This window comes from Grus americana, chromosome 24, assembly GCF_028858705.1.
Source record: "Grus americana isolate bGruAme1 chromosome 24, bGruAme1.mat, whole genome shotgun sequence".
Lineage (NCBI taxonomy): Eukaryota > Metazoa > Chordata > Aves > Gruiformes > Gruidae > Grus > Grus americana.
The window spans coordinates 2,403,953-2,430,337 of record NC_072875.1 but is presented as its reverse complement, the minus strand read 5'-3'; the positions used below and the strand labels follow the sequence as shown (position 1 = coordinate 2,430,337).

At 53.8% G+C, this 26,385-nt stretch overlaps 3 protein-coding genes across 4 annotated transcripts; all 3 read right to left on the bottom strand.

Moving 5' to 3' along the window:
* Window positions 1-1,698: 1,698 nt before the first annotated feature.
* On the bottom strand, window positions 1,699-10,335 carry SCN2B (sodium voltage-gated channel beta subunit 2). 2 transcript variants are annotated; one of them, XM_054803287.1, is made up of 6 exons: window positions 10,267-10,335; window positions 9,348-9,738; window positions 7,996-9,224; window positions 4,992-5,158; window positions 4,342-4,552; window positions 1,699-4,150 (listed from the first exon to the last, which is right to left on the bottom strand). In XM_054803287.1, the coding sequence occupies exons 3-6, from the start codon at window positions 8,063-8,065 to the stop codon at window positions 3,951-3,953; spliced, it is 648 nt and encodes a 215-aa protein (XP_054659262.1). In that variant the 5' UTR covers window positions 8,066-9,224; window positions 9,348-9,738; window positions 10,267-10,335; the 3' UTR covers window positions 1,699-3,950. The 2 variants fall into 2 exon arrangements, with proteins under 2 accessions (XP_054659262.1, XP_054659261.1); XM_054803286.1 differs by lacking the exons at window positions 7,996-9,224; window positions 9,348-9,738; window positions 10,267-10,335 and adding an exon at window positions 7,761-7,912.
* On the bottom strand, window positions 10,233-17,856 carry LOC129196206 (junctional adhesion molecule-like). The gene is made up of 9 exons (XM_054803285.1): window positions 17,212-17,856; window positions 14,681-14,729; window positions 13,139-13,302; window positions 12,527-12,752; window positions 12,237-12,366; window positions 11,803-11,863; window positions 11,017-11,112; window positions 10,594-10,789; window positions 10,233-10,356 (listed from the first exon to the last, which is right to left on the bottom strand). Exons 2-8 carry the CDS (start codon window positions 14,721-14,723, stop codon window positions 10,628-10,630), a joined length of 882 nt encoding a protein of 293 aa, XP_054659260.1. The 5' UTR covers window positions 14,724-14,729; window positions 17,212-17,856; the 3' UTR covers window positions 10,233-10,356; window positions 10,594-10,627.
* Window positions 17,857-18,619: 763 nt separating this feature from the next.
* On the bottom strand, window positions 18,620-26,312 carry MPZL3 (myelin protein zero like 3). Its single transcript, XM_054803168.1, has 6 exons — window positions 26,190-26,312; window positions 24,724-24,890; window positions 23,495-23,702; window positions 22,676-22,841; window positions 21,794-21,857; window positions 18,620-19,792 (listed from the first exon to the last, which is right to left on the bottom strand). Exons 1-6 carry the CDS (start codon window positions 26,257-26,259, stop codon window positions 19,766-19,768), a joined length of 702 nt encoding a protein of 233 aa, XP_054659143.1. The 5' UTR covers window positions 26,260-26,312; the 3' UTR covers window positions 18,620-19,765.
* Window positions 26,313-26,385: the final 73 nt, after the last annotated feature.

Below are 26,385 nucleotides of genomic sequence, written 5' to 3'. Positions count from 1 at the left end.
AGTTTCTTCCTGACCCGACACAGCCTGAGGCCACTTCTGCCAGACCCTCCCCAGCTCCAGCTCTGGCTCCCCAGAGTTCACTGCCCCAGGCTGTCCGTTTTCCAGGTCCCCCCTCCCCTGTGCCTCTCTGCACAGCACTGAGCAGAGGTCTCCCCAGCACAGGGAAACCCCCCCGCCATCTCCCGAGCTGCTCTCTTGCTCTTCAACACCTCTAATCCCACCTGGTCCAAGGAAATTTATGTGGTCTGTAAAAGTGACTGTCTCCAGTTCTGGAGGATCTGTGAAGCCCCGGTGCTAGGGGGGGTTGCAGTCACTGCCCTCAGTCCCTCGCAGTGATGAGAACTCACCCTTGTCATGTCCCGTGGGGCTCTCCTCCATGATCCCACAGTGCCTGCCTTCCTCATGACTTCCTTGCCAGCAACTCTCCCAGAGGCATCCCCAAACTGCCAACCTGTGGGTGCGTCGTGCCCTTTGCCTAGGCTGTATTCACCCCTCTGTCGGGCTGACTCCCTCTGAAGCTGGGTGGCTAGATGGCCGCGTGCCCTCCTCCAGAGAGCTGCTCCTTTCCGCAATAGCAAAGCTGTTCCCTGCCAGGGGCCAGGTACAGATTGCAGCCTGGCTGGGCTGTATGTCCCAGCACCAGCCCTTCGGGGAGGTGGGAGTTTTCTGCAGAGTTAACCCTGCGGGCACACGGTGAGGCGTGCAGGGTGTCGCGCCTGGGCCAGGCAGGTGGCACTTGGAGGAGCTGAGACTGGCGGTGCTGCTCATTCTCACACTGCCGCTCAGAGCAGCAGTAGGCTGTGTGAGCCGGGGTCGCTGCAGAGTGGGTACGGCAGGGCAGGCAGGCTGCATTAGGCCAGGAAAGAGGTAGTCTCTGTCGGCGCACAGGGGTGGTGTGCCAGCCAGACCTTGCTTGTGTGCGGACTTGGGATGCACAGGCGTTCGGCAGCCCCGGTTGAAGGGCAGCTGTCAGAGCTCCCCTCACCCTTGGTTCTCCACGGTGGGTAAATTGATGGATGTGCCTATTAACTGTGCCCCAGTTGTGCCACGTCGCTCTGGCACATCTGCGCAGCGTTGATGGATTGCTAAGTCGGACAGCAGCCTGGTTACGCGTGTTGATCACCCGGCACGCGCCCTGGGCTCTGCTGGAGCCTTACCTGCCGTGCCTCAAGCAGCTGTCATCCCTGGCTCTCTGCAGAGCAGAGGTGCGGAACTTGGCAGGACGCAGCTCCCTGTAGCAGAGCTGGAGCCCCTGCAGTACGTGCGGAGCACCCCTGAAATCTCGGTGCATGAAGATTTGGGCAGCATCGGCTGCTCTCCCGCCCCCAGCACTGCCCTGCCTGCACCTGGCTCTGCGGCAGCTCCAGGGAACTGAGCTGTGGAAGCGCAGGCTGCCCTGGGTTCCCTGGGCACCCAAAGCAAACCTGCTGCCACAGCGGGACTGAGCTCCAAGCACACGAGAGCCTTCTCATCCCCCTGGACAGATGCTCAGGCAGAGCAGAGATGAGGGACCCTGTCCTGCCCCTCCAGCAGGCAGCAGCACAAAAGCATCGAGTGCAAAGTTTGTGTTTTGTTGTTCTTTTGTTTGTTTGACTGTACAAAGAGCAATAAAAACATCCTACACTCAGCAGTGTCTGGCAAAAGAAACCCATCAGAAGGCGCAAACACAAAACTATAGTCATGACCAGTAACAGCGCCTCCTGTGTGTAGAGATATATATATATATTTGTAGAGATTCTCTCTGTTGTGTACAGCTATGTACATACAGATGCATTGGCAAGTTGCAATCCAAGGATAGTGCATGAAAGAAATGAAAGGCAGATGCAAGACTGGTTGTGTGCAACAGTCAGAGGCCTTTGGCCGCAAAGTTGCCAGCTCAGTCCCGCGTGGAGCCGCTCACAGCCCAGCTTTGAGCAGCAGGCGGTCCCAGGGAACCAGCTTTGTGGCTGGCTCCCCACCAGCACTGTATGGGGAAAGCCCTCTGGCGTGGGCATGGGGGTACATGGGGGCAGGCAGCCTCAGCCCAGCCCTCCCCGGGCAGGAAAGCCCGTGGGAGAGGGGGAAGCCACAGGGCGAGACACGGCGCATTCCTGCTGCAGACGGGAAAGGGAGCGGCGCACAGCCCGGCGAGGTCAAGCGGGGTGGAGAGGGCACGCAGGGCCTGGGCAGAAAGCGATGGGGCAGAGCAGGGAGCGCACGGCCGTCCTTTCATCCCTGGGGCCTGACGGCATTGCCTGTGGCGCTGCTGGGACGGCACCCATGCAGGGATGTGGTGGCGCTGGGCAGCGGGCGGTGTGGCAAAGGTCTCCCTTCTCCCCTGGCAGTGCTGCTCATGGGTGACAGGGGACCTCCGTCACCAGGCCCTGGGCAGTGTCCCCTGAGGCTCCGTGCACTAGCCCTCTCCTGCCTCATGTCCCGCCTGCCATGGGAGAAGAAAAGCCCAGGCACAGTGTGGCAGGGGACACTTCCCCGGGTCATTTTCCCTGTCTGAACCACAAGAGGCTCCAGGGCAAGCTCCCGCGCTCCAGCCAGCACAGCTCAGCCGCCAGGTCTGGTGCAGGAACCAGGGCCAGGCAGCGAGCCCGAGGCAGGCAGGACCACTAGTTCCCAGCCCTGGGGCTCGCTGCGTCCCCCTGCACCGCAGCCCGGTGGGACCAGCCAGGATCACTGCTCGCTCATACCTGCCCTCACCCCCCACCCCAAACTGCCCGGGCCACTGCTCACAACAAACTGCAGAGCACGCAGGGCAGCTCCTGGGGTGCGCTGAGGGAGCTGCCACAAGCAGGGCAGGCACTGCGCCATCGACGGGGCTGAGGCAGGCGGCAGCCAGCACTGCCGGGCCCGCAGCTGGGCGGGCTGGCAGTGCATTGCCATGGCAGTTACAGATTGTACAGCGCTCTGCAGGGAGGCTGGAGGAGGCAGTCTCAGCATCACAGGGTTGCTCGGGGGTGACAGAGCTGTCCTGCCTCTGGGCCCGCAGTTGTGCCCAGTTCTTCCCAGAAAGCACCCAAAAACTCCTCTTCCTCCCAGCAGCTCTTTGTCCCTAGCAGCCGCACCCCGCCACTCCCCACCACCTTGGTTTGGCACGTCAGCAGAACATTTTCCATTAGAATTCCCCTCCCCAAGAAGGAAACGAGCACAAAAAAGTCAGCCCAGCTCCTTTGGCTGAGATTCTCAGGCCCAAAAATAGCCTGAGAGGCAGAAGGGTACATCCATTACACACCAGGAGCCATTATCGTCTCCAAAAACCAGCAAAGCTCAGAGAGAGCGTGTGGACTAATGGTCGTTACCCAGCCATCGGCTTCTGAGCAGGCCGGGACAGTCCTGGGGAGCACGAGCTTCTTGTCGCAGCACCCTCAGCACTGGCACACAGGACTTGCAATGAGGAGACAGGCAGCTATTGGGGATCCCTCGGGGACAGGTATACCAATTCCCCGTGCCCTGGGCACAGCAGGAGTGCCTCAGGGGTGAGACATGGCCCAAGGGCAGACGGCTGCTGGCCGCTGGCCCCTGCTCTCCTTCCCTAGGGGGACGGGGTGCAGACATCGGCACAGGGCTGCCTGGCTCCCTTCTGCCCCTCCTGACATCCCCTGCTCCAGCCCCTCCATGCGTGGGGACCACGGTCTTCCCCTCTCTCCTGCACCACCCTGTCCCCAACTCCTCTCCACGGCCCCAGGCGGTGCTCTGGCACTCAGAGCGTGCCCAGCGGGACAAGCTGGTCCCAGCTCAGCCGCAGGGGCAGCCTCGATGCACTTCAGCCACTGTCCCCAGCCCTGTCCGCTGTGGCCAGGCTCCGGGGACCTTCTTCTCTCTGTGCCCTGCTCCAGGCTGGGTTGGGTATTTAGATGGAAGGAGGGATGCTCTGGGGAGACAGAAATCCTTGCTCTGGGAAGCACATCAAGGGGGTCACACTGTACAAGGGTGAAGAGGGAAGGGTGGGCAGGGAGGCATTACTTGGTGCCCTCATCCGGGTTGCCTTCGCCATCTGTCTTCCCTTCCTCCTCCGTCTTCTGGTCATCTGTGTTCAGCCTCTGCTGCTTTTTCCGGCGGACGCATTTCACCACCATCAGCACCAGGATCACCACGGCCAAGAAGCCACCTACAGAGGCACCCACGATGACAGCCACTGTCGAGTCGTGCTTCGGGGGCTCTGGGGAGACAGGGCACAGCCTCAGGACACGCAGCCCCAGTTGGGGCAGCCAGCGGGAGCAACAGGGAACGGGCTCACTCCCACCGCTGGGGAGCAAACCTGCACATGCAACGCAGGGTGAAGGCAGGGCACGAGGTGGAGCAGAGAGCTAGACAGCACCCATGGGTGCCCGACAGCAGAGGGGCACCGACCTTTGGTGAGCACCTTCAGGCTGATGCTGGCATGGCCTCGATGCCGGTCTGGTGGGTTCAGGACATAGCAATTGTAGGTGCCCTCGTCCTCCAGCTGCACGTTTTTGAGGGTAAAGGATACATCGTACTTGGTGGGGTTCCCGGTGAACTCCACCCGGTTCCCAAAGCGGTCCAGCTGCTTGTTCATGATCTTCATCCGGAACTGCAGGAACTGAGCAGCCCACGTGGGAGAGGAGGTGAGACACTGTTTGGGTCCCTGCACGCTCACCTCCCCTGGCCAGGCATCCCCCTCCCTGCATGCATTGTCCCGGGCACGTGCCCACGCTGCACGCTCGCCCCCGAGCAGGGCAGTGCCCGCTCAGCTCCATGAGTGGCACGATCCCTGCTCAGCTCTGGCCGCCCCAGTGGCCAGGGACAGGGCCTCCTCGCGGCACCTCTCCCCGCTCACGCTGCCTGTCCTGCCACATCAGGGCAGCTGCCCCGACCGCTGGTTCTTTACACGGTCGGTTGCTAATTGTCCCTGTGGCAGAGGAGGGCCAGATAGCAGGACCACACGTAAGAAGGCGGCTCGGGACCCCAAGAAACGCACACAACTACTTGAAGCTGGTCCCAGGACCTCTCAGCAGATCCCCAGCCTCGGCAAGACTCACCAGCTCCTCAGAGCAGTTCCTGCACTCCTGGTATGTCCAGTTGAGGGAGAACTGCTTGTTCTCCACCTTATAGCAGGAGTTGAAGGTGCAGGAGAGCTTCACGGAGGAGCCATTCAAGGCATTGATGGTGGCAGGAGCCATGACCTCCATGCCCAATCCTGTGGGAGCTGCCACAAACACAGAGAGTGAGAGCAGAGACACAGATGAGTTAGAACGGGGGCACAAGCAGCCATCCTGCTGCCTGGGCCCGTCTCCCTATCCCACCCCGCACATTGGCTGGCTGCAGAGGGCTCACCCTGGGACCTGGGATTGCCTTTCAGGCACATCCACGCACAGACCACACTGTGGTCAGCCAGGACCGGGGTTTCCCTGCGCAGAAGTGACAGGGGACAAGGGGGAGGCAGCCCCAGCCCTGGCACCATCCCTTGGCCCTGCTCTGCAAGGGCTGATGCCCCCTCTCTACCATGCCTAGCCTGACTGTGCCCGGTGCTAAATTCTGCTGACTCCAGGCAAGCCTTATTCCTCGCCGCTTAAATGAGGCTTTCCTGCTGCAGAATCGATAACGCTATGCAAAGGGCTGAATGCAGCATCAGCATGCAGGGCTCAGCGCCACATCCGCAGAGAAATTTATGGCTGCGCTCATCAGATTTCATTCCCAGCAGGACGCACTACAGCGGCGAGGGCTGGGATCTGTCAGGGCCAGCCCCTGGGGGCTGCAGGGGGAATGCAGATGCTCCCCGCTCCGGGTGGTGTTCACTGGAGGGTTCTCCAGCTGGGAATGACTGGGTCAAGATCTCAGTCACTCCTGGGGGGACCAGGCCAGTCCCTGCACCCTGGCCTTGCTGTGGCAGAGAAACGGGGACATTACCTGGTGCAGCTTGCAGGGCAGGACGGCTCACCTGGGGCATGGGCAGGATGATGTCTGTGCCCTGCTCCCTATTCCACTTTTTTTCTGCACCTCCCCTAGTCTGCTGGCTGCCCCCAGCAGCCCCCAAAACCCAACGCCTCCATCCAGCACCTTCTCCCCAGCCTGCAAAGGGGAGGGTGCACATGCTGAGACAGGCTCCTGTGCAGCTATTTAGCTTCAAACTCTAAGGATAAGCCCCAAGAAGCACAGGGACAGAGAGCCCTGGAAGGACTGCTGGGACAAGGCTGTAAAGGGAGGCTGTGGCACCCCACAGGGCAGGGACAGTGACACTGGCAGCAGGTGCTTTTCTGGTCACCTCACCTCTCCCCTTTGGCTGCTGCTCTTTGCTCTTAAATCTTCTTCCTGAGGTGCTCCTGACTCCAGCCCTGTGGCCAAGCTGGATGCATGACAAGGCTGCTCCGCTGGCTAATCCGCTCCGTCTGCAAGCAGGGCAGGAAAGGGACCAGGCTCTGCAGCCAGGGAAAAGAGGCTTTTCCACATTGCAGATATGGCTGCTTCAAGCTGCAGGTCTTGCTGTGAGGTGCGAACCAGCAGCATCCTGAAACCAGCTCTCTGGGGGCAGAGGGGTGCCCTCCAGGTATGGCCAAGCCCCTGGAGATGGCTCCCTGCTCGTGCTGGCAGCCGGGCAGCCACGGTGAGCACCCTCAGCCCCAGCACAGGGAGGGCTCCCCACAGGGTGCTGGGAGGCACAGAGATGGAGAGAGCTGGCGCATGGGGATGAGTCGCAGCACCCAAGGAAGGAAGAAGGGTCCAGGCCTGAGCTGGTGACCCAGCCTTGCTGCCCCATCGCACCCCACCCCCCTTAAGCGCTTTCGAGAAATCCTTGCAGGGGTGGGAGAGAAAAGCCAGGAGCCTGCCTGTCCCAGGAGGCCCCTTCAGAGACCCAGCCCAGCGGGCCTGGTTGGAGGGGTCCCCGCACAGAGGTGCTGGCTTGAGTGCCCAGCGGCCCTCGTGCTATGCCCTGTGTGCCTGCGGTCAGGTGGCATGGCTTCGTGCTGCATCCTTGGGGCACCCCAGGGCTCTGCAGAGGGCTGAGATGCCACCAGGAGCTCTCCCAGGCTCTGCAGCGACGGGGCAGCCCTGGCCAGGGCTTTGCCCTGCCACCGGATACGGCAGGGCCCTACTGCAGCCGGAGGGTCCTCGCAGGCAGCCAGCACACGATAGGCACGTGCCCCGGGAGCACCTATGTGCACAGGTCCAAATTCTGCCACTGCCTGGGCACCCAGCACCAGAGGACAACAGAGGTGGGGAAAGAAACTGCTAAAATCCCTGGGAGCGACTGTCCAGGCTGCACCCTTTGGCGCTGCGCACACTCCCAAACGCTTTGTCACACTACACCCTGCACCCAGGGCTCAGGAGGTAAAATTACACGCAGCCTCTAAAGCAGACCTTGCTGGGCTTGTTATCTTCGTGTCCTGGCCTCTCTCCTAAAGCAAAGGCAGCCCACCAGGAGCCGCAGGACAGTGCGAACAGCACTTCAAAGAGGTGATGTGTTCCTGTTTCCAGTCATGACAGACCCAAACCTGCCGACACACGCTGCTGGCTCTGGGGCAGGGCAGAAGAGCAGAGGCCACAGTTCCCCCCCACGCCCTGCACCGCCATCAGCCCAGAGCCCGGTGCCCCAGCAGCCAGCCACAAATCAACGGACAGTCGCAAGCTACCCGCAGCCCACCAGCCACCGCCTTCCCAGCGAGGCAAAGCCAGAACTGCCCCCTCTCCCCACTGCAGCCCACACCCCTGCCTGGCATGCAAACAGCCTTGCGCTTAGACAAAACCTCCAGCAAGCAGGATGCAAAGCTTTTTGAACAGAAGATGCAGTTGCAACATACCCCCCGTCCTACCTAAAAGCAGGTCACCCTGGCTAGCGGATTTCGGCAGGGTGCATTTTGGACCACCTCCGTCCCTGTCCCTGCGGCACAGCATCTCTCGCTGGCTCGCTGCTTCCCCGGGGACAGGAGGCGCTTCTCAGGGCTGGGACGTGGGGAGGGGGCTCCTGGCCAGAGAGGGTGTTTCTCCCCAGCCTGGATGCTCTCCCCTGGCAGCCGTGTGCATGCAAGGGGTCAAGTCGACACTTACCCAGCGAGAGGAGCAAGCTGAGGCCAGTGAGGAACAAGGTGGGCTGCGGGAGCCAAGCTTCCAGGCTCATTTTGAAGGACTTTTGTGTATGGAGAGGACCTGGTGTTGGTGTGGATTTTGGTGGTGGTGGTTTGCTTTTTTCGAACGCCCGGGTTATTTGCAGGTGACATATAACATTAGAGCTGCTTTATTTCCACAGCCCAATATGGCTGGCTGGAGTGGTGCTGGATCGAAAAAATCCGTAAATGCTATGGTTGGTGGATTTCAGCAGAGGAAGTGGGAGGGCAGAAAAATTTTCCCCTGAACAGAAGGCAAACACTCCTGGTGCTCCGGCTCCGTGTTCTGAGGTCTGGTCGTGGGCTGTGGCACAGAGCATCTCCTGCAGCGTCCTGAGCCCAGGGCAGCCAAGGAGCAGGTTTCTGCTAGGATTCTCTCTGGCCGGGCAAACTTGCCATTGGAGCAAGTAGTGCTCAGGGCTCCTCTCCCCCTCCGGGGAGGCCAGGAGCCTAGGGGCTCAGCCAGTGCCCCACAGGGCAGGCCTGACCTGGAGGGCTCCCATGGGCACCTGCAGCCCCCTTATTTCAGTGGGACCGTGCAGATGTGTCACCTCTGCCCCGCGGGAGGCTGGCGACCAGCCTTGCTCACACCATTCACGGCAGCGGTTCCCACTCTCAAGAGCCCAGCTGTGTCCAGGAACATCAGAAATGCTCTCCCAAAGACAGGCAGAGAGCGAAGGGACTGATCTAGCCTGGGAAGAGAGGAGGGTCCCAAGGAGGCAGTCAGCACAGCAGCCTGGCCAGCATGCCCAGGCAGAGGCATGGCCACGGGCAGGCAGCCTACAGTGAGTAGAAGTGCACCTGCCTACTCCCATACTGACGTGAGGACAGCCCCCTTGCTTCCCGGGGCTGCCAGACTCTGCCGGCACCTTCCCCTTTCCCCAGCAGCGTGCTATCCCAAGGCAACACTCTGTCCTCCTCCAGCCCTCAGGATGGGGAGGCTCTGCTCAGCAGTAACAGGGCTGGAGAAGGTCTTTGGTCCCCTTTGCACCATCGGTCAAGGAAGCCTCTGGGTCATGGACTCCAAGCCTGGATTCAGGCTGCAGAGATGGATGCAGGAGGGAGACAACATGTGACCTTATGGAGATCAGAAAGCCAGTGACAGCAGCTGCTTGGCCACCTAGTTCTCACGTCCCAGGACGCAGGATGGTGGGGTTTGCTGCGGCAGCATCACTGATGATAAAGGAGAAGGGTGCCCTGGAGCCAGAGCACATCTCAGCTCCTGTGCACCAGAGCTCTGGGGAGGAAGAGATGGGGCAATGGGGAGGCAGGAGGGATGCAGAGGTGCTCTGTTACCTGACCAGCTTCAGGAGGGGAAACAGGGCAGCCAGGAGAGAAGGCATCGGAGAAGTGCCAGGGGAACGCAGGAAACCTGCTCAGCAAACACACTCACTGCATACGCAGCACAGTTTCCCAACCACACCGGGCAGGCAGAGCCCACTCTCCTCTGCTGCAATGGGTCCCATGACCCCGCAGAGGCAGCGGAAGTCATACGTAACCTGCCCCGACAGCCCAAAACCAGCTCTGGTTGCTGGTTCCTCCTGTAATCACATTACTTGCCTTCATCCAGGAAAAGAGAGTAGGGTGTCAACGTGAAACAAAGGACTGCAGCCCGGAGCAGCCTGTGCTGCAGTCTCCCATCCAGCAGAGCCGGTGGGAGGTGGTCCCCAGGCTCCCAGCTCTGCACCTGGAGGTGTCAAACATCTATATATAGTGCAGGAGAAGAGCCAGCACGCGCTGAGACGCTGCCCCGGAGGCCCAGGAGGGGTTGCTGGATTCCTCCCGGCCAGGGCAGCGAGTCCCAGGTGTAGGGTGCACATGGAGGTGCTCACCCATGGTGAGCGGCTGGTGCATGGGAGACACACATGAGCACACACACGAGCACACACACGTGGGGGACACCACTGCCCGTGGGGTCTGCTCCGGTCCCCTCCTTCCCCTGCAGAGCCAGGGCAGCAGGGGGGCTCAGTACAGCCCAGGCAGGCCCCTTCCTGCTGCAAAGGGACCCCTTTTGTGGCTCATTTGGCTTTACTGCTCCCTGGAGCCAGCGGGACAGGCGCGGGTGCCATGTGCGAGGCTGCACATGGGTGCAGGAGCTCCCAGGCGCAGGGGCAGGCAGTGTTTGGCACACTTGGACATCACACGCTTAAGCGGGAGGTAAAAGGAAGCCAGGAACAGAGAAGACTCCCAGAGTTTTATTATCTTCAGAAGATACCATTGGCACGTCTGCATGGCTCCCGCTGCATCTCCTCCTTTGTCCCCCTGCCAGGCTCTCCTTGGAGATTCGTTATGTCAGGACCTGGACCTGCATGGACCAGGATCAAAGCTAGAGCATGGAGGCTGTGCCCCCCTCCAGAGACCAGGAGACAAGAGCCAGAGAGATGTGTCTCCCCTGGTCCCCTGGCAGACAGCTGGGGTGGGATGTGCCCCAGCAGTGGCTCTGGCTCGGAGCACACAGTGAAGTGGCACCACTTTTTAGAGGAAGGGCTGACAGCAACAGAATGCTGTCATGCCCAAAGGAACAAAGATGTCTTGCACACACCTGCTGGCTAAGGGTCTTACATCCCCCTGCACGGCTATTTCTCCCACATTGGAGCCCAGGGAAGTGCTGCCTCTGGTCTGTTACAGGGTTCCTCACTTTGTCCATCACCCTGTCTCCCCTCTCCCATCCATTCTGCCGGAATCGCCCTCTTGGCCAGCTCCACGTAGACGCCGTTCTCCCGGAAGGAAGAGGGATGCTGCAAGGAGCAAGGGACAGAACATGAGGCTCGCCGCAGGTATTGGGGCCCGTTTGGAGTGGGCAGGAGGCAAGGGATGCTGCTGTCTGGTGTGGGGAGTGAGCGGTCAGGCCCTGGATGCCGTCCCCCTGGCGAGGGGGGCAGTGATGTAGGGGGTCACACCGGCCCTACAGCTGCACACCCTGCCCATGCCTACCACAGCTCGGGGCAGCTGCTCGCCTCCTCACCATGGTTATGTAGGTGTCCTCGGCTCTCTTCTTCTTCCCTGCATCCTGTTCAGCCTTCGGTACCTCAGCTCCAGGGATCGAGCAGTAAAGTGCTTCCTATGAGAGGGAGATCAGGATGCTTGGAACTGAGCAGTCCCCAAACACACGAGAGCTGCCTTACCCCAGTCATAGGACCAGCACTGAACGCCACAGTCGTGGCTGGCCAGAAAACAGCACCTCGTGCTTGGCCAGTGTGAGATCGCCTCCTTCAGCCTCCCCAGCCCTGTGCCCACACACCCCATGTCAGTGATCCCTCCGTGTCCTGAGGACACACAGCCTTAGTTAGTGACGAGACAGCAACCATCCTGCGTGAGGATAACCCTGGCTTCAGCCTCAGGGGAAGGCTGTGGTCCAGGACCCCATCTCCCCTGGCAAGCCTCTCAGCTCCCAGTCGTTCAGCTGCTGCAGCAGCATTTGCTCCATCGGCGCCTCCTCTTAATTGCAAGCCAAACAAAACGGCAGACCTGGGGCTCGTTCCAACCACCGCACGCAGCCAGCAGCACAGCAAGGAGCCCATAGCTCTCCTGTGCGTGCCACATCCCTCACTGGGGGTGGCCGGCCACGCGAGGGCACAGCTCGGTGCGTGCACAGGCCTTGGGCGCTCAGCACCTGCCCTGCAGCCCTGTGCAGCCCATCCCTCCCCTTCTCCACCTCTCCTCCCTCTCTTCGGTTCCCACGGGTTGTGGCGGTGTCCCAGGGCAGGGCAGGCACACACTCCCCTCCACTCAGCTCAGCCCGAGCTCTCACCTCTGCTTTGTTCTTTCTGCCACCATTTCCAGTCCTCTCCAGGGCCATGTTGGCTGCAGACCTTGAGGGAAGGCAATGGCAGTGTCATCTCTGGCAAGAAGCATTGCCTACTCCTCCAGTCCCTGCCCTCCCTCTCCTGGGACACTGGGATGCCTTTGCATGTGCCCCAGTCAGGTCATCCCCGCTGCTGGCATGCCGGGAGCCCAGAAGGTTTGGGAGCAAAGAGGGGACAGGCCAGGGCGGCGGGACACTAGAGGGCAGCAGGAGTCTGCACCCCGCTGCGGGCAGCAGCGTTACCCGGGATGACAATCCCTCTGGTTCCCGCAGCTCCAGCCCTGGCTTGTCCAGCTAGTGCTGGGACAAGGACAACAGCGCAGGAGGGCTGCTATGAAGTGCTTTGCTCAGCCCCATAAGCCCACAGCTAGCGCTAGTACCTCCTCCTCAGGCTGAGTCCGGCCAGGAAAGCCAGCACAACAGCCACACAGCCACAACCCACAGTCACCGGCCAAAACACGGTGCCTCCCGGAGCTGCAGAGTCCTGGGCATGTGCTGCTCCTCGTCCTGCTGGGGAGACACCAAGGCAGGGGATGGTACATACAGGGAGCTTGGCCCTGCTCCAGAATAATCATGGTGGCATGTCTGAGAGCTTCCTGAAGCCTCTGCAGCCCCTCTGCATGGGGCCAAAGAGGGCGATGGGAGAGGGGAGCAGTCATAGGGCACATACCTTTCTGTACCATGGGGCTGACGTGCAGCACCGTGTGGTTCTTGAAGATGTGGCTGTGCCTGAGCAGCCGGATCTCGCACACGTAAGTGCCGCTGTAATTCACCTGTACATTCTGCAGCTGAATAGAGCCATCACAGCTGAAGATGTTCCCTTGCCACTGCACCCGGTCCTTGAAACGGCCCACGGGGGTGCTACGGTTGCTGTAGTAATAAAACACCATCTCCTCCTGGCAAGGCACAGAGAGCATCAGGTGAAAGGAGCCCAGCAGGACACTTCCCCTTGTGCCCTCCCTGCCCAAGAGCCCTCAGACTTGCTGTTTCTCTCTGCCCATGAAGCACTCGCTGCGTGCAAGAGCCCAGCTCACTCCCACGCTCTCCTGGAAAGCCCCAGGATGCAGACCCCAGCACTGTGGTCCCCTTGCGGTGCAGGGCCACGGGGAGCAGTGGAGGTGCCTCGCTGCCCCACACAGGAACGCCCCTTCTCTCGTGGCCTGGGCCAGGCGGACGTGCTTCCCTGCAGCCTCCCAAGAGCAGCAAGGCTGCCTCACTCGCCCTCCCCTGCCACCTGCCCCCGTGCCCTACTCCACCGCCCACCCCCCCGGTCACAACCCACCTTCTGTGTGTCATTTCCTTCCATGCGCAGCCAGTCAACTTTGGCCATCGTACAGCCCTTGGCCACCGAGTCTCGGAAGAGGCACTGCAGCAGGACAGAGTGCCCAGTGCTGGCTCGAAGCTGAGGCTCCGTGAACACCCAGCCAGTCGACCCGCTGCATCGCTCTGCCAGGGACAAGGACAGCAGGATGAGTCCAGGGAGGACGGTCAGATGCAGCCTGCCTGTGCCCATAGATATCTCCTCTCCAGATAAGCCTGGGGCTAATGGCACTGGCCAGTCCAGAGCACAACAGGGAGGCCCCGCTCCCTGTGCGGGCAAAGCCTCTCCCTGACCCCTGCTTTTGGCGTGCTTGGGATGTGGGGCAGCACATCCTCCCAGCCGCCAGACCGAGGGCTGCTGCGCTTGCTGAACAAGCGACGCAGAAGGGAAGGGGGGAAGCACAACCCCAGCCCTCTGCGTCTCCGAGCCGAAGGCTGCAGCTCCTGCAGGGTTGTTCCTGTGAGTCACTGGCTGGGAGAACCAGTGCTGCTCTCATCTACACCAGGCCAGGGGCAATTCAACCGCTTTACACGAACTTGAGTTCCTCTTTCACAACCTGCCCATTTGGCTTCCTTACCCCTTGCTCACAGGCTCTTGACCTGGGCTTGGACTTGTCTGGCCACATAACTACTGCTTAGGGTTTCTAGAGAAGCCGGACAGTGGGGGAAATCAAAACAAAACAAAACAGAGGAACATCAAAGAGCACAGAGCTGATATAACCAGGACAAAACAGCTGCCGACATGGCGGGCTGCAAAGCGTGCAGCAGGAAGGGGAAACAAGGGGGACAGAAAACGTCCCTGGGGCTCATCAAGAGAAACTCTGTGTGCCCCAGAGTTTGCACTGGCAACACCCAGCAAGAAGAGTGGCTGAGGCTCTGGCGCTTGGTTGTCAAGAACTAGGTGAGCTGATTCAGCGGGGAGCTGCTCAGACAGGTAGACTTTTCCCAGCATCTTAGCCACTCTGCTGACTCTGTCCACAAGCCACTGAGGGCTGGGCCCTGGCGAGGCACGAAGTACCTGTCTGATGCCCTGGAAATAATAAATGCAAAATGCTGCAGCTTCCCAAGCAGGTTTCTTTTGGTCTTGACCAGCTGTGGAGCTGAAAATGACAAATATTTGCCAGCGGAGAAGGCCAAGGGAGCCAGTTGCCTCAAGCAGAGCCAAAATCAATACCTTGGAAACCTTTCCCTGTATTTAGACTTGACAAAGCAGTTCTACTTCTTTCGAAGCCTTGGAGCCAGGAAGAATAAGTACAGGACTCCATCCAGGCATGCTGTTGCAATTTGAAGCCTATATATATGCAAGCTCTGCAGGAAGGGAATATGCGGCACCCAGAGAGCAGAGGAGTTACTGGTATCCAGGAGCCCACTTACCGCTGTCAGCTCCATGCGCCTGCGAAACCCCAAGGGCTTCTCGCCGCAGGAAGAGAGGAACCGATGGGTCTTTCAGCAGAGAGAAAAGCAGGCAAGGTAAATAAACCCACCAGAATGACTTTCAGCTTACCTAGCCATGCCAGCACCAGAGTCAGGCTCAGCAACGCATTCATCTTATTCTAAAAAGAACAGCAGAGGTGACACGTGCATCGGTTTCCCCTGGGGCAGAACACCAACAACTTGCAATCGAACTGAACCCCCAGATCAGAAAAAGGCTTCCGTCAGTTCTTCAGAGAGGGACATGATCTTTGCTGCCTCGATGTTCAGCCTCTCAAGTTAGCCACTATCCCAGCTGGGAGCCTGAAACTCAGTGAAGCACAGATGTCAGATACATCTCTGGTTTGGAAAGGAAGAGAGGGCGAGCGGGGGGAGGGCTCAGCCTGAAGCACCTTTACATTTTCCCCTAAGCAATGAATCTTTCCGGTGGTTTGGGGGTCAAATCTCTAGCATCTCAACTGAGATGTTCGTCGATGTTAATTCTGCTCAGAAAGCAATGGGATGTTTTTTCTACTACATACTCAGAGAAGTTTGGTCCTAAAAACACAGACCCCTTACTCTAGCAACAACTCCCTTGCTGTAGCGTGCTGCACAGGGTGAGAATTTCTGCTGGAACCCTTCAGGGCCTGTCCAAGACAGTGCCACGTTTGGTCACTGTATTCAGTTTGACCTGCTGCACATCTCTCAAAATAAAGCCAATGTCTCCTTTCAACACATTGTAGACGTCCTGCAGCCCCAGGCAGGACTGGCTGTTACCATCAGCCATATATCAGCCATATGCCAGCCAGCGTTTATGCATGGATCACAGAAAGGCAAAAGTCAGTACCGTGCTTGCTGCGTTTGCTCCACGATTCAAAGTTCAAGAAGTGAGAAACATATTTAAGGGCAAAAAGTTACTGAGAGAAGCCCTCCCACTTGGACAACCTGCACATTTGACGCTGCCATGTTTTCCAATACATGCATTTTTGCTGCAGAAATAGACAAGAGCTGAATCATCTCTGAAATCTTGCTAGCTACTCTCACTTTTCCTCCATTGTGCAAGTCAGAGGATCTCTAGACCAGCTTCAGCAGGGCTCGGAAGGGCAAAAGGTCCCAGATAGTATTTCTCCCCAAGAAACAGCCATGAAAGGAGTTAGAGTAAATACATAAGGCAAACATATGTCATTATTCCTATTGCTCTGAGAGATGCACGATTCCTTTCAGTGCTGTGGAGCAGAAAGCCACAGCGACAGATCCGTGGTCCCGGGACACCAAGCGCATCCTTGACGCTCCAAGCAGAGCCAACATGACAATAACACCGTCTACAAAGGACAGCAAGGAGGTGAGAGGGGACATGCCAGCTCTGTGTAGAGCAGCAGGAACTGCTATTGCAGCTTTGCAGAGCACAAGCAGGGCGTGGGGAAGGCCTCCGCCCCGCCACTGCTCATACCCTAAGCAAGCTTCCATCTCTCGCTACATGGCCAGACATGTTTGCTAATTCCTTTGTCTTTCTAAATGCATTTTTCTCAGTGAAGGAAGCTCAGAAACACCCCGAAACAGGCTCAGACAGGGATTACAGGCCCAGAATTAGCTGCTGTGGCACTGATGGGTCTGCTCTAGGCTGAGAAACAGTCACCACGGCTTTCCAGTCGGTGCGTGGTGGTTTTGCCTGCAGTCAATGATGTAAAACTACCTCTGCCCTTCATCACCCTCCTCTTTCTACAAAAAAAAAAAAAACCCAAAAACAAAACCCCAACAACCCCCCCCCCCATCAAAACCTGAAAAGTGGCAAATAATAGCCTTCTGGAATTCTTTCAAATCTGCCTTTCACAAAAATATGACCTGTTTGGGGGTTGGGTTTTTTGGAGGTGGAGGGGAGAGCTGTGTGGTTTGACTGCGCTGTTTGCAGTTCTACCATGACGGAGTTTGCTGTACAACCCGCGCTTGTGCACACATGACCTACAAATGCAGCAAAATTCATGCTCAGCTCCAAAGCTCTCAGCTGGTGCAGCATACCTCAGTGGAGCAGGCCAAAGCATCCTACTTCGCAGCTATACTGCCAAAAGCTGTAGAACTCAAGCAGAGCTACGTCCTCCCAGGACCACCCCTATGTAGGACCCAAAATAGGAGCTAGCTTAAAAAAAAGTCCTCAGCACACAGAACCCTGCATACTGGGATGTCTGCACTGAGAACTTCCAAAGTTCTCTGTAGCTGAGTTACCGAGGCTGTGGTCCTTATTTGCCATCAGATCCTTCCTGGACTTATCACCCTATTTCTCAGAAGAAATTCTGGTCCTGCCTGGGAACACATTTTTTGCAGGGTCTCCCTCTGCGACACACACCAGCAATTGGGTGCTGTGCGTGCATCAGCTGAAGACAGCACCCACTCACCCAGGCTGTTATGTATATTACAGTGCTGACACATCCAAATCCTTCCACAGAATGACTGCCTTTACTAAACAGATTGGGGGGAAAAAAAAAACCAACACATAAATACCATACTGCCTTCTCATTTTCTTACTTTTGTGCACGGTTATCTGAATCCTCAGCACTTCTATGTCTCTCCAGGTCTCTTTTCAGGAAAAACAAACAAAAAAGAGTAAATATTATGGGAAAAAATACTCACCTTGTGTGGCTTGGGGCTTTAACTTGTCTCTTGCATGAGGGGTTCTTCAGTGACTAATTTGGAGTACTTGGAAGAATCGAGTGCTAAATTGTCTTGAGGTTGTATGCGTAAGACATTTGTCTGCCTTAGCAATCTTTGGTTTTCATTCTCTTATTTCAAGTTCAGTTTGGTGGTCACTTTTAACTTGCAAGAGGAAGTTAAGAGCTAGACTGACAGATCAGAATGCAGAAGCGACTGCTACAGAGAGGTGAGAAGAACTATAGATGCATATGCCTCAGAGCAGGTGATGGGTATACAGCTTCCTAAGACGACACTTCACAGGTACAAGATGTGGCTCAGTCCCAGTCCTTCCATTGCGGCAGACTGATCCAATAAGTCGCCATGTGAGAAGTCAAGAACAGAGAAATTCTTGGCAAGTGACCCTTTTGCGGCCTGTGCTCCCTCCTAGTTTGTTTTTGGCGATCAGAGCTGGTTAAAGAACCACCACTCCGGCAGACTGGATCTTGTCCTGGTGAGGTATCAACAGCAAGCAACTTGGAGTAGCTTTGCTGAGCCTTACTGCTGGCGCTACAGGTTAGCAGGCATCTTACAGGCAGAAGGGCCACTGTCAACGTGCTTCTCACTGCACAGTCAGCTGCTCCCTTGTGAAACACATACGAGATACACAGCAAGGACTGCTTCTAGCTGGCACCCCCCTCCCCCGCAAGTCACTTTGAAAGCATATTTTCATCCTTCCTCTTCCTCTGGAGTACCACAGCAATCTCTGTTCTCTAATGCAGTATCAGTGGTTTTAATGGTACACAGAGCAACTTCCATACAGCTAGCAAAGGAAGAGAAAGTTAAGTCTTATCCATGTTCAACACCATTCACAATTACGAATGCTATTAGCTTCAAGGTGGCAATTCAGCTTTGCACCAGGAAGAGACTGCCCAGGATCTAGCCTGCTGTTTGCAAAGGAGTCACAGCTGAAGGCAAATATTCTGCAGAAAAAAAGAGTTAATTTCCATAAGGAACTTGAGCAACATATTATTGGTGAAATTTGAGCAAAGCCACTTCCTCTAGGCTGCATATCCCACTGATACCCTTTCCCAGGAAAGTTTTGGTCAGGAGAGACATTGTGTCATCAGGAAGCGCAAGCTTTTTAAATATTACTTAATAGTAGACAGGAGAAAAATATATTTCTTTATCTGGAGGTACAGACCTACAGCTAACCTTCCACACAGCTGTAATCGACAGCTATCATAGAGCTGCTAAAGGGGGACTCAGTACATGTTCCCTGTTGAGTTAAATCTGTTCCCTAAGCACCTTTACCCATCATCATATGACAATTTCTATTGCTAAGCAACAACTCAGGATGGCAGTTTTATGAGCTCAACTATATTTAGCCAAATAAATCCACAGCCCAGAATGGAACAAAGCAGTTTATTGGTAATGGCACATCAAAGTCAACAGTAAACTTGCAACACATAGGTAAAAGGAGACTATTTGACCAATGCCGCATACAGAAAGGAAGCGGAAAACAGCAGCTGTTTAGGTATTGAGCAGACATGAATTCCACTGCACTCTGCCATACATTATTGGACAAGGTTGGTGAAAGAGCAAGTACTCTTTGTTACTGAGCAACAATGCATGTTCAGCTGTTTCCCTAAAATGGTACCTAGAAGAGGAGGAACATGACAGTTGTTCTGAACACGGAACATTCCTTTGCACACTGCTTGAGTCAACAGTTGAGGTAGATGGGGTCATGTTTCCCCAGATACAGAGTCCCCATTTGCATCTCTGATTTAAAAACATTAGTTTTATATGAATTGTGCTTCACTTCTACAAGCAGAAGGAGATGTACCTCCTAATGCAGCTGTTGGACAAATTAAAAAAGGAAAGAAAACTCAACAATGTAAGGTAACAGTACTGTGCAATTGGTGACTTAAAAATAGAATCAGAAAACAGTATGAACAAAATAGCAATCCTGTAATTCAGTAATTAAACCAAGAAACAGTTAAAAAGTGGTAGGTTCTCTTTCCTCCAAGACAGAAGATGTCATATATCAACTTAATCAAACTGTTTTAAGTCCTTAGCAAATACGTTCCGAAAAATTGAGGCGAAAACATTGTCAATGCCCAGTGACCATTACCTCAGAGAGCTGACGTCCCTCTGGAGTAGACTGTGCTTCAGGCAATTTGAATTCAAGGGTGCAGGAAAGGGGGGATGTCACCAATAATAAAGGAAACAAATTTGTGAGTAAACTAAGAAACGTGCATTGTCAGACTGCTGGTAGGACACAGGCTGTACAGCTGTAGGCACTGAGGTTTCTGTAGGCACTGGAGAAGTAAGGCTAAGAGAGGGTTTTTTCCCCAATAAATTAGAAAGATTTCAAAATTCATTCTTTTGTGCTTAAATAAAAGTGAATTATCCCATCGGCATTATTCTTCCAGTCTAACAAGATTAGAGCAGGTCCTTCAATCTGCACTGGTTATCCAGCAGCCTTCGTACCATCTATCAAGCCATGATTTTCAGTGCTGTAATGTTGTTCTTTCTCTGTAGCTTTGGTCTTTCATCAGTACGGGTCTTCCTCATCTGTGTCCTAAACAAGGAGTATGGAAAGAGAAAGTGAGACTATGTATGAAGACATGAACCAAGTTATGTGTTTGACACAATTTTGAGTCTGCTAGGCTTCTGACAGGAGTTTAAATTCTTTCCAAAATGCTGCTGTCCTTGAATAAGCCATAGGACTTGGAGTCGTATAAGCACTTGCAGCTAAATCTGTTTGACTTGTCACAGATACACAGATAAATTGCCACTGTATAATCAACACATGAAATGTGTTTTAAGAGAAGTAGCAGCTAAACCTCAAGCAAAAGAAAAACCATCAAGTGCAGACAGCCATCTTCTTAAAAAGCACCACCAATCCCTACACATGAGGTCCGGAGCAGCAAAAGTTGTTGTTCAGCTACAGCCAACCACATACTGTCAGATCCCCATCATCTATTGTTTTAACCACAGTAAGCCTTTGATGGCGTCCCCACAGCCAGCTCTGCAGCTCTCAACTGGAAAGCAACTCAAACCTAACAGCTCTGTGAGGGAAATCTCACTTACTTTCCAGCCATTTTAAATCCAAACAGATTATCACTGGCTTTGCAATTTACCTTTTTGGTAACATGCTAAGCATTAAAAAAGTACATTATAGAAACCTCAAAAATGTAGAATCATTAAAGTGAGTGAGACAGGATGTTCAGAGACTTAGTAAGTTAAATATTTTGGTATCAGAGAGCAAAGTATCAAACAGATGACAAAATACTCAATATGAAAGCAGCAGGATTATAGCATTCAAATTTGCCTTCTCTCAAAGGATGAGAAGGTATTTTTCAATTTTTAAATGCCTGACAGCATTTTTCTCACCGAATCTGGGCTCCAATACTTTTGCATCTCTCCACTGGCAGTAAAGCAACGGTGCCACCCTGCTCCCGAGCATTTCACTAGCAACAGCCTTTCCATCTCCCATGGCAACTCTACCTTTTGCACAAAGCATTTTCTACTTTCTGCAGCTCCCAAAACTTTTTCCCTGATACTGCTATGTTGTATGTGTCTTACATAGAATTGTAAATATTTCTCATGTAACTTGCATAATTGCTTGGTTTTCATTCTGTATCAATAGAGCATAGAAACCATCAGCGCACACCTGTCTAAAGGCTCGTGCATTTACTGCATTTTAAATCACTGGCATTAGAATAGTGAATGAAGTGACACACATTTAAATCTTCCTTAACATACTTCCTGACCGTGCATAAATGACATAAAGGCACGTCTGAGGTAAGCTTGCTCTGTGGGACATCAGGAAAAAATGAAAACACTCAAATTAGCCATATTAGTGAGCTTACTCTGGAATGTGCCACACTTACAGCTGTGGCTGCTAATGCCAGCACAAAGAACTGAGGCACATTTTACAAAACAAGTGGAACAGGTGGACAAAACATTCAGTAGTTCCAGTGCAACACATTTGATTAACAGAGGCTGGCTGACAGGGCAGCAAGTGAACAAGCAGAATGAGAAGACAATCACTACTTCACAAAACTAAATAAAACAAATCACAAGAGGTTAGCAGGATTATGTTGTGACAAAAACAGTGTGAGTAGGAAGACGTCCAAAAAAGAAACAAGGCTGCACACTACCATCTTTGCAAGAAACATAGTGGCTTGAGGTTATCACTGCCTCCATTCCTCACTGTAGGAGGAATGTCAAACTGCAAACTGGTTTTGCAGTCTTTAAAGAACTACAGAGCACAGTAGCTAGCACTTAAAATTCTGAATTTTCATCTTAAAACGTCAGCTTTGGTTTCAATAATATCAAATGAAAAATCAATTTGGTGCATCTCAAGACAACTTCCCCAGCTAGTAATACAGTATGACCAGCAGTTCTCACCCCCTATAGCCCATACATGGAAAACACCAAGGGGCTTAAGTCCAGCCATTTGGGACACTTCTTTAACATCCACAGGTGTTATGACAAGCTCTACCTGCTGCTCTTTGCACCTCCTCTGACCACCAAAGTTGACAAAACCACTTATGAAACACCAACTTGCACTTACCACACAGTTCAGGCACCAGTCTCTGAGTTTCCCCAAGCAGTTGTCTGTCCCGGTATGTTCAGGCCTGCAGTAAAAGCACAGGATTAGGTTGGACTTCATCCCCAACACACATACTAATATCTCCTACGGACCGTGAATTCTAGTTCTAGCACACTGAATCGAAGGCTTTTCACCATGATGAAGAAAGAACGTCAGGTCCCTTATTTTGAAGGCACATCAGTGCCATGAAGAATACAACAAGAGTTGCTATTTGGCTGGCAGATCTTACAACACTAATCAGAACATTGTATTAAAACCCCATTCTTGCCAGAAAGTGTAGTACTGAATTGATTGCAAAAACAGGTGCAGCTCCAGCATTAGCAGTGTCACCTTATGGTTCTTGCTACTGAACCTTCCCAGAACAGAATCCTCTCCAGTTCAGAAGCGAATTCAGTCTCTAAGGCTCATTCAGTACCTGGCATCTCTGCTCACGCCATCACAGGGAAACCAGTTAGCATTATTCTGTTTGTTTTGTTGTTATGGATACTTCATACTAAAATGCAACACATTTGGCCTAAATCAGCAAGATATTTTGCTGATTTAGGCTGAAATGCATCCAATTACAGAACTGAAAGACTGTCTAACCCTAAACCACTTCAGTTCCACAGCCTCACAAGAAAGACAGAAAAAGGGGACATACAGCACTTAGTTTATGCCCCAGCATGGGGACTTTCCAAAGCTTTCTGACCGCTGGCTAAATGATGCTCATAGAGGAGTAGATTTCAGTGACTGAACTGCAGACGCTGAGAGATATGTAATGAAAGACAGTGAAAAAACTGTCCTTTGGCCTGTGGCAACAGGCCGAAGTATAAATACAGGCTTTAAGTTGCAGCCATAACTTACTCATCAGACACTTCGATGGAGGATTTCTTACAGCCGGGTTTTTTTTTCTCCTTTACCGCTCCGAATTTTCTTCCCATCCTTACCAACAGCAGAATGACCACAATGATGGAAGGCAGAAATACTAAAATGGACAGCAGCACCGCTGAAGTTAGTTGAAAGGCAAAGCCTGCAGGAAAGACAAAGAGCAGCCCAGCTGTACCAGTAGTAAAATACAGCTTGCTTAAAGCACTGTGACAAATGTTCATCCAGGACACAGGTTGCTAGCCTTTTGATATAAAGCACAGAGCTGGCAGATTTGAAACAGCTTGTCACTAAATCTGCAGGATTCCCATCACATATCCAACACAGCAGGGTGCTTTATATGCAAAAATCTACAAAGGATGGCAGGTCACGACGTAGTTCTATCAGCATGTCTAAGCTGCAAATTTGGGGCAGGTCGCACACACAGGGCAGATGAGGAAATTAAGTATTACTGAGAATCAGCGTTTGTGATGTGACAGTTATTTTTAGACCACTATTTACTAAACGTTTAACTTGTTCTACCGCTGCAATATGTGGAGACTGGAACTCCTGAACAAATGCACGCTTTTGATTTCTGTTATCAGCACAGCTTCCTCTGTTCCTTCCTGCCCCCAATAAATTCAGTAACTCTCAATGTATCTAGCTCAGAAAGAAGGGCTGAGGTAACTCTTGCTGAAATTCTAACATGGAACTGCAGGGAACCCGTTTCACATGATGGTCAGACTTCTAAGATACTGACAAAGCTGCAATGCAGCTGTATCACATAGATGAGGACGCTCTATTGAAAAGGAGGCTTACCCCTCTCTGTAACTATCAGCACTGTCTGGGGAATGTTATGGTACACGTCTGGAGGGTTCTTCACGCTGCAGATGAACGTCCCATTGTCACTCATCACTGGGCTTTGGATAGCAATGGAAGCATCGCCCTTGGCAACATTCCCAACCCAGGATATCCTGTCTTTGAACTTCCCCATCGTTGGGTATGGAACAGACTGATAATGAAAAATCTAAAAGGAGGCAAAGACATTAATTGCACCAATAACACACTTATCTGAGAAAGCAAACTAAACTACTTTTTTGGACTGTAAACATAAAGGAATACACATTAGGAAGGCAGAAAGATTACTTCTTATAGAGGACACCTTCTCAAGTTCCTATCTGATAATTCTATGCCAGTCACATTTCATTAGATCTCCAATGCTTTTATCTACCAGCCTCAGCTCTCAGATATCACCATCACCATTCTGACCAACTTGTTCCCTTCTGCAGATGTTCAGCTGAGAAGCAAAGCAGGCTTCTTGTCTCATGCAAGACAGAACATTGCAGTTCTTCAGGTTTTGCTTCTTGCACTTTTGCCCTTGCTGTGGTAGGAGTAGAGAGTTAGCAGATCTCGCTTCATATACGCAGCACCCTTTTGTTCCAGATACAAGGACACTCCTAAGAGTTCAAACTCTTCAGGCAGTGGAAGTCACTGATAATCCATAAAGATGTGCATTTTCTATTTCCACCTTGAATAAGAGATTTTCAGTGGGCTTTCAGACGTATGTATTTATGCTTAGATTTCAAAACACTGCCAACAAAACAGCAAGTAGCAGCCCATAAACTTTCGAGGCTGTCATCATCACTGTCTTCAGACTGTCATTGCACACATGTTCTTGCCACTCCAAGATATATCAGCAGTAGACTGCATGACAGAACTACTAGGGTACAGCTGCCTTCAAGAAAGCTACTGATCAAATGCTTTCCAGTCATTCTATACATAGCTACAGCATACAATGCAGCACTCGTGTCAAAACCCAAAGTTTATCTACGTTATCATCGTTATGCTGTTATGCATTTACATAGAATACTTTTTGCCCAAAGAACGCTAAAGCAATTTCACATGGGAAAGAATGCGACAATGAGAGTCCCAAACCCCAAAGTGATGAAGCAGCACAGCAAGGTAAACAGAAAAAATACCATCAGATTTTCAGCAGGCACAGAGGCCTGGTCAGTCTCCACTAGGAAAAGACTCCCTGTCCCACTTACTGTCTCCATCTGACCACCTGTGAGGGGCCGGTATGTCCAGTCTACCGTCAGGCTGTCAGTGATGGGAGAACTGGATTTGAATGAGCATTTCAGCAATACTTGTTCACCAACAAAAGCTCGCACTTTAGGACTGGCTTTAATTTCCAGGGAAAGAGCATTGCAGACACCTGATGGAAGAGGCACAAAAGACTAGGATTAGTTTCTTGTTATCTGCAAGGCGCAAGAGTGATGATGTCCCAAAGGTATCGACGCACATGCAGGTCAACCACAGTCCAAAGACTGAAGCACAGTAATGACTACGTCCCCGATAATGAAATTTAAAGAAAAACAGACAGCTTCCCTAACCTATTCTCTGTTGCATTGGAACTAGCCCAAATTAAAGTATTTATCTAGAAAATACCACCAACAGCCTACAGATATTTAGATATGGAGATAAAGAGCTGAGAAACTGAATCAGCTGGCTCTCTGACAACTTGCAAAATGCCAGCTTTAGACTACTTCAAGGCAGTTCTGGCTCTGCATGTCTTGCCCCAAAGTGATAGAGCCAGTGAACTGCACATGCACCAGGTCATTAGTCACCCTGCGGCAGCAAGTACTCTTACTTCTCGCTTTCAGTACGTGCAACAACTTCTGCCTAATTCACCTACCACAATGCTCCAGCCAGGGATGAGGTCAGCCTGCCCAGCATTCAGCCGTTTGAACCCCCCTTTCACCAATCTCCTGCTCCTAGCTTATGAAGATTTATTATGGTGATACTCTGCATGAAGTTCTGCTCTAATTGCCACAGCTGACTGCCGTGCGGGCTCAGAAGGAGCAGGCACAGATTTCTATTCAGATTTGTCAGTGCCTGTGCAAGTTTCTGGTGTCACACACCTGTTCCGCGGCTACCAGTATAAAATGTAAGGGTCTTGACAACACACTCCTTTTGCTACCGACTGAAAGTCCTGAAACCTCGAGTGCAGGCAGCTGGACCTTAGCAAAGCAAGCGGAGATGGCACAAAGGTACCCACGTCTCGAGCGCGAGCAACGGGCGGAGTGCGGGGTGAGGAAACGAACGCCGCCAGCTGCCCGCCGGGCCCTGCTGCAGGGGCTTCGTTCCCCCACAGCTCACCACCGGCTCTCCCGCCGTTTCCAGCGCTCCCGGCGCAAAGACCCGCTCCGACCAGCGTGCCCGCCGCGGGGACCGCCAGCTAAGCCGAGGCCCGGAGCCGGCCGCCCTCCGCCCCGCTCCGGAACGGCCCTTCCCGGTGCCTCCGAGTCCACCACCTCCCTGCGGACCATCCTCGCTGCCGGGGACGGCGCCACTTCCTGAGCGCCCACAGCCCGGCTCCCACGCCGGGCCCCACAGCGAGCAGGGCCGGGCCGGGCCGGTTCGGGCCGGTCCGGTCCCGTCCCACCCCGCCGCTCCCCGCCGCCGCGGCGACCTCCGAAGACGGGAGGCCTCGCACCCGGAGCGCCCCCGTTACCGAGCAGAAGCAGGACCCCCCGCGGAAGGAGGAAGAAGCCGCCGCCGGCCGCCGCCTCGCCACACCGCATCCCGGCTCCGCTCAGGGCCGCAACATGGCGGCTTACCTGCGGACAGCGCAGGTGAGGGCGGGGGCAGCTCCAAGATGGCCGCCCCTCATCGCCATGGCGACGGGTCGCCTCGCACCTGGGCGGGGA

Coding starts and splice junctions, on each gene's coding strand:
- LOC129196206 (XM_054803285.1), bottom strand. CDS start 14,723: ATGAATGCGTTGCTGAGCCTGACTCTGGTGCTGGCATGGCTAG. Junction 12,367..12,526: donor CAGCCCCATGGTACAGAAAG/GTATGTGCCCTA, acceptor GTGTCTCCCCAG/CAGGACGAGGAGCAGCACAT. Junction 11,113..11,802: donor GCAGAAAGAACAAAGCAGAG/GTGAGAGCTCGG, acceptor TCCCTCTCATAG/GAAGCACTTTACTGCTCGAT.
- SCN2B (XM_054803286.1), bottom strand. CDS start 7,842: ATGCTGTGCCGCAGGGACAGGGACGGAGGTGGTCCAAAATGCACCCTG. Junction 5,159..7,760: donor CCAGGGTGACCTGCTTTTAG/GTAGGACGGGGG, acceptor TGTTTGTGGCAG/CTCCCACAGGATTGGGCATG. Junction 4,151..4,341: donor CCTGAAGGTGCTCACCAAAG/GTCGGTGCCCCT, acceptor CTGTCTCCCCAG/AGCCCCCGAAGCACGACTCG.
- MPZL3 (XM_054803168.1), bottom strand. CDS start 26,259: ATGCGGTGTGGCGAGGCGGCGGCCGGCGGCGGCTTCTTCCTCCTTCCG. Junction 21,858..22,675: donor TCCATCGAAGTGTCTGATGA/GTAAGTTATGGC, acceptor CTTTTACTGCAG/GCCTGAACATACCGGGACAG. Junction 19,793..21,793: donor ACTGGTGCCTGAACTGTGTG/GTAAGTGCAAGT, acceptor CTCCTTGTTTAG/GACACAGATGAGGAAGACCC.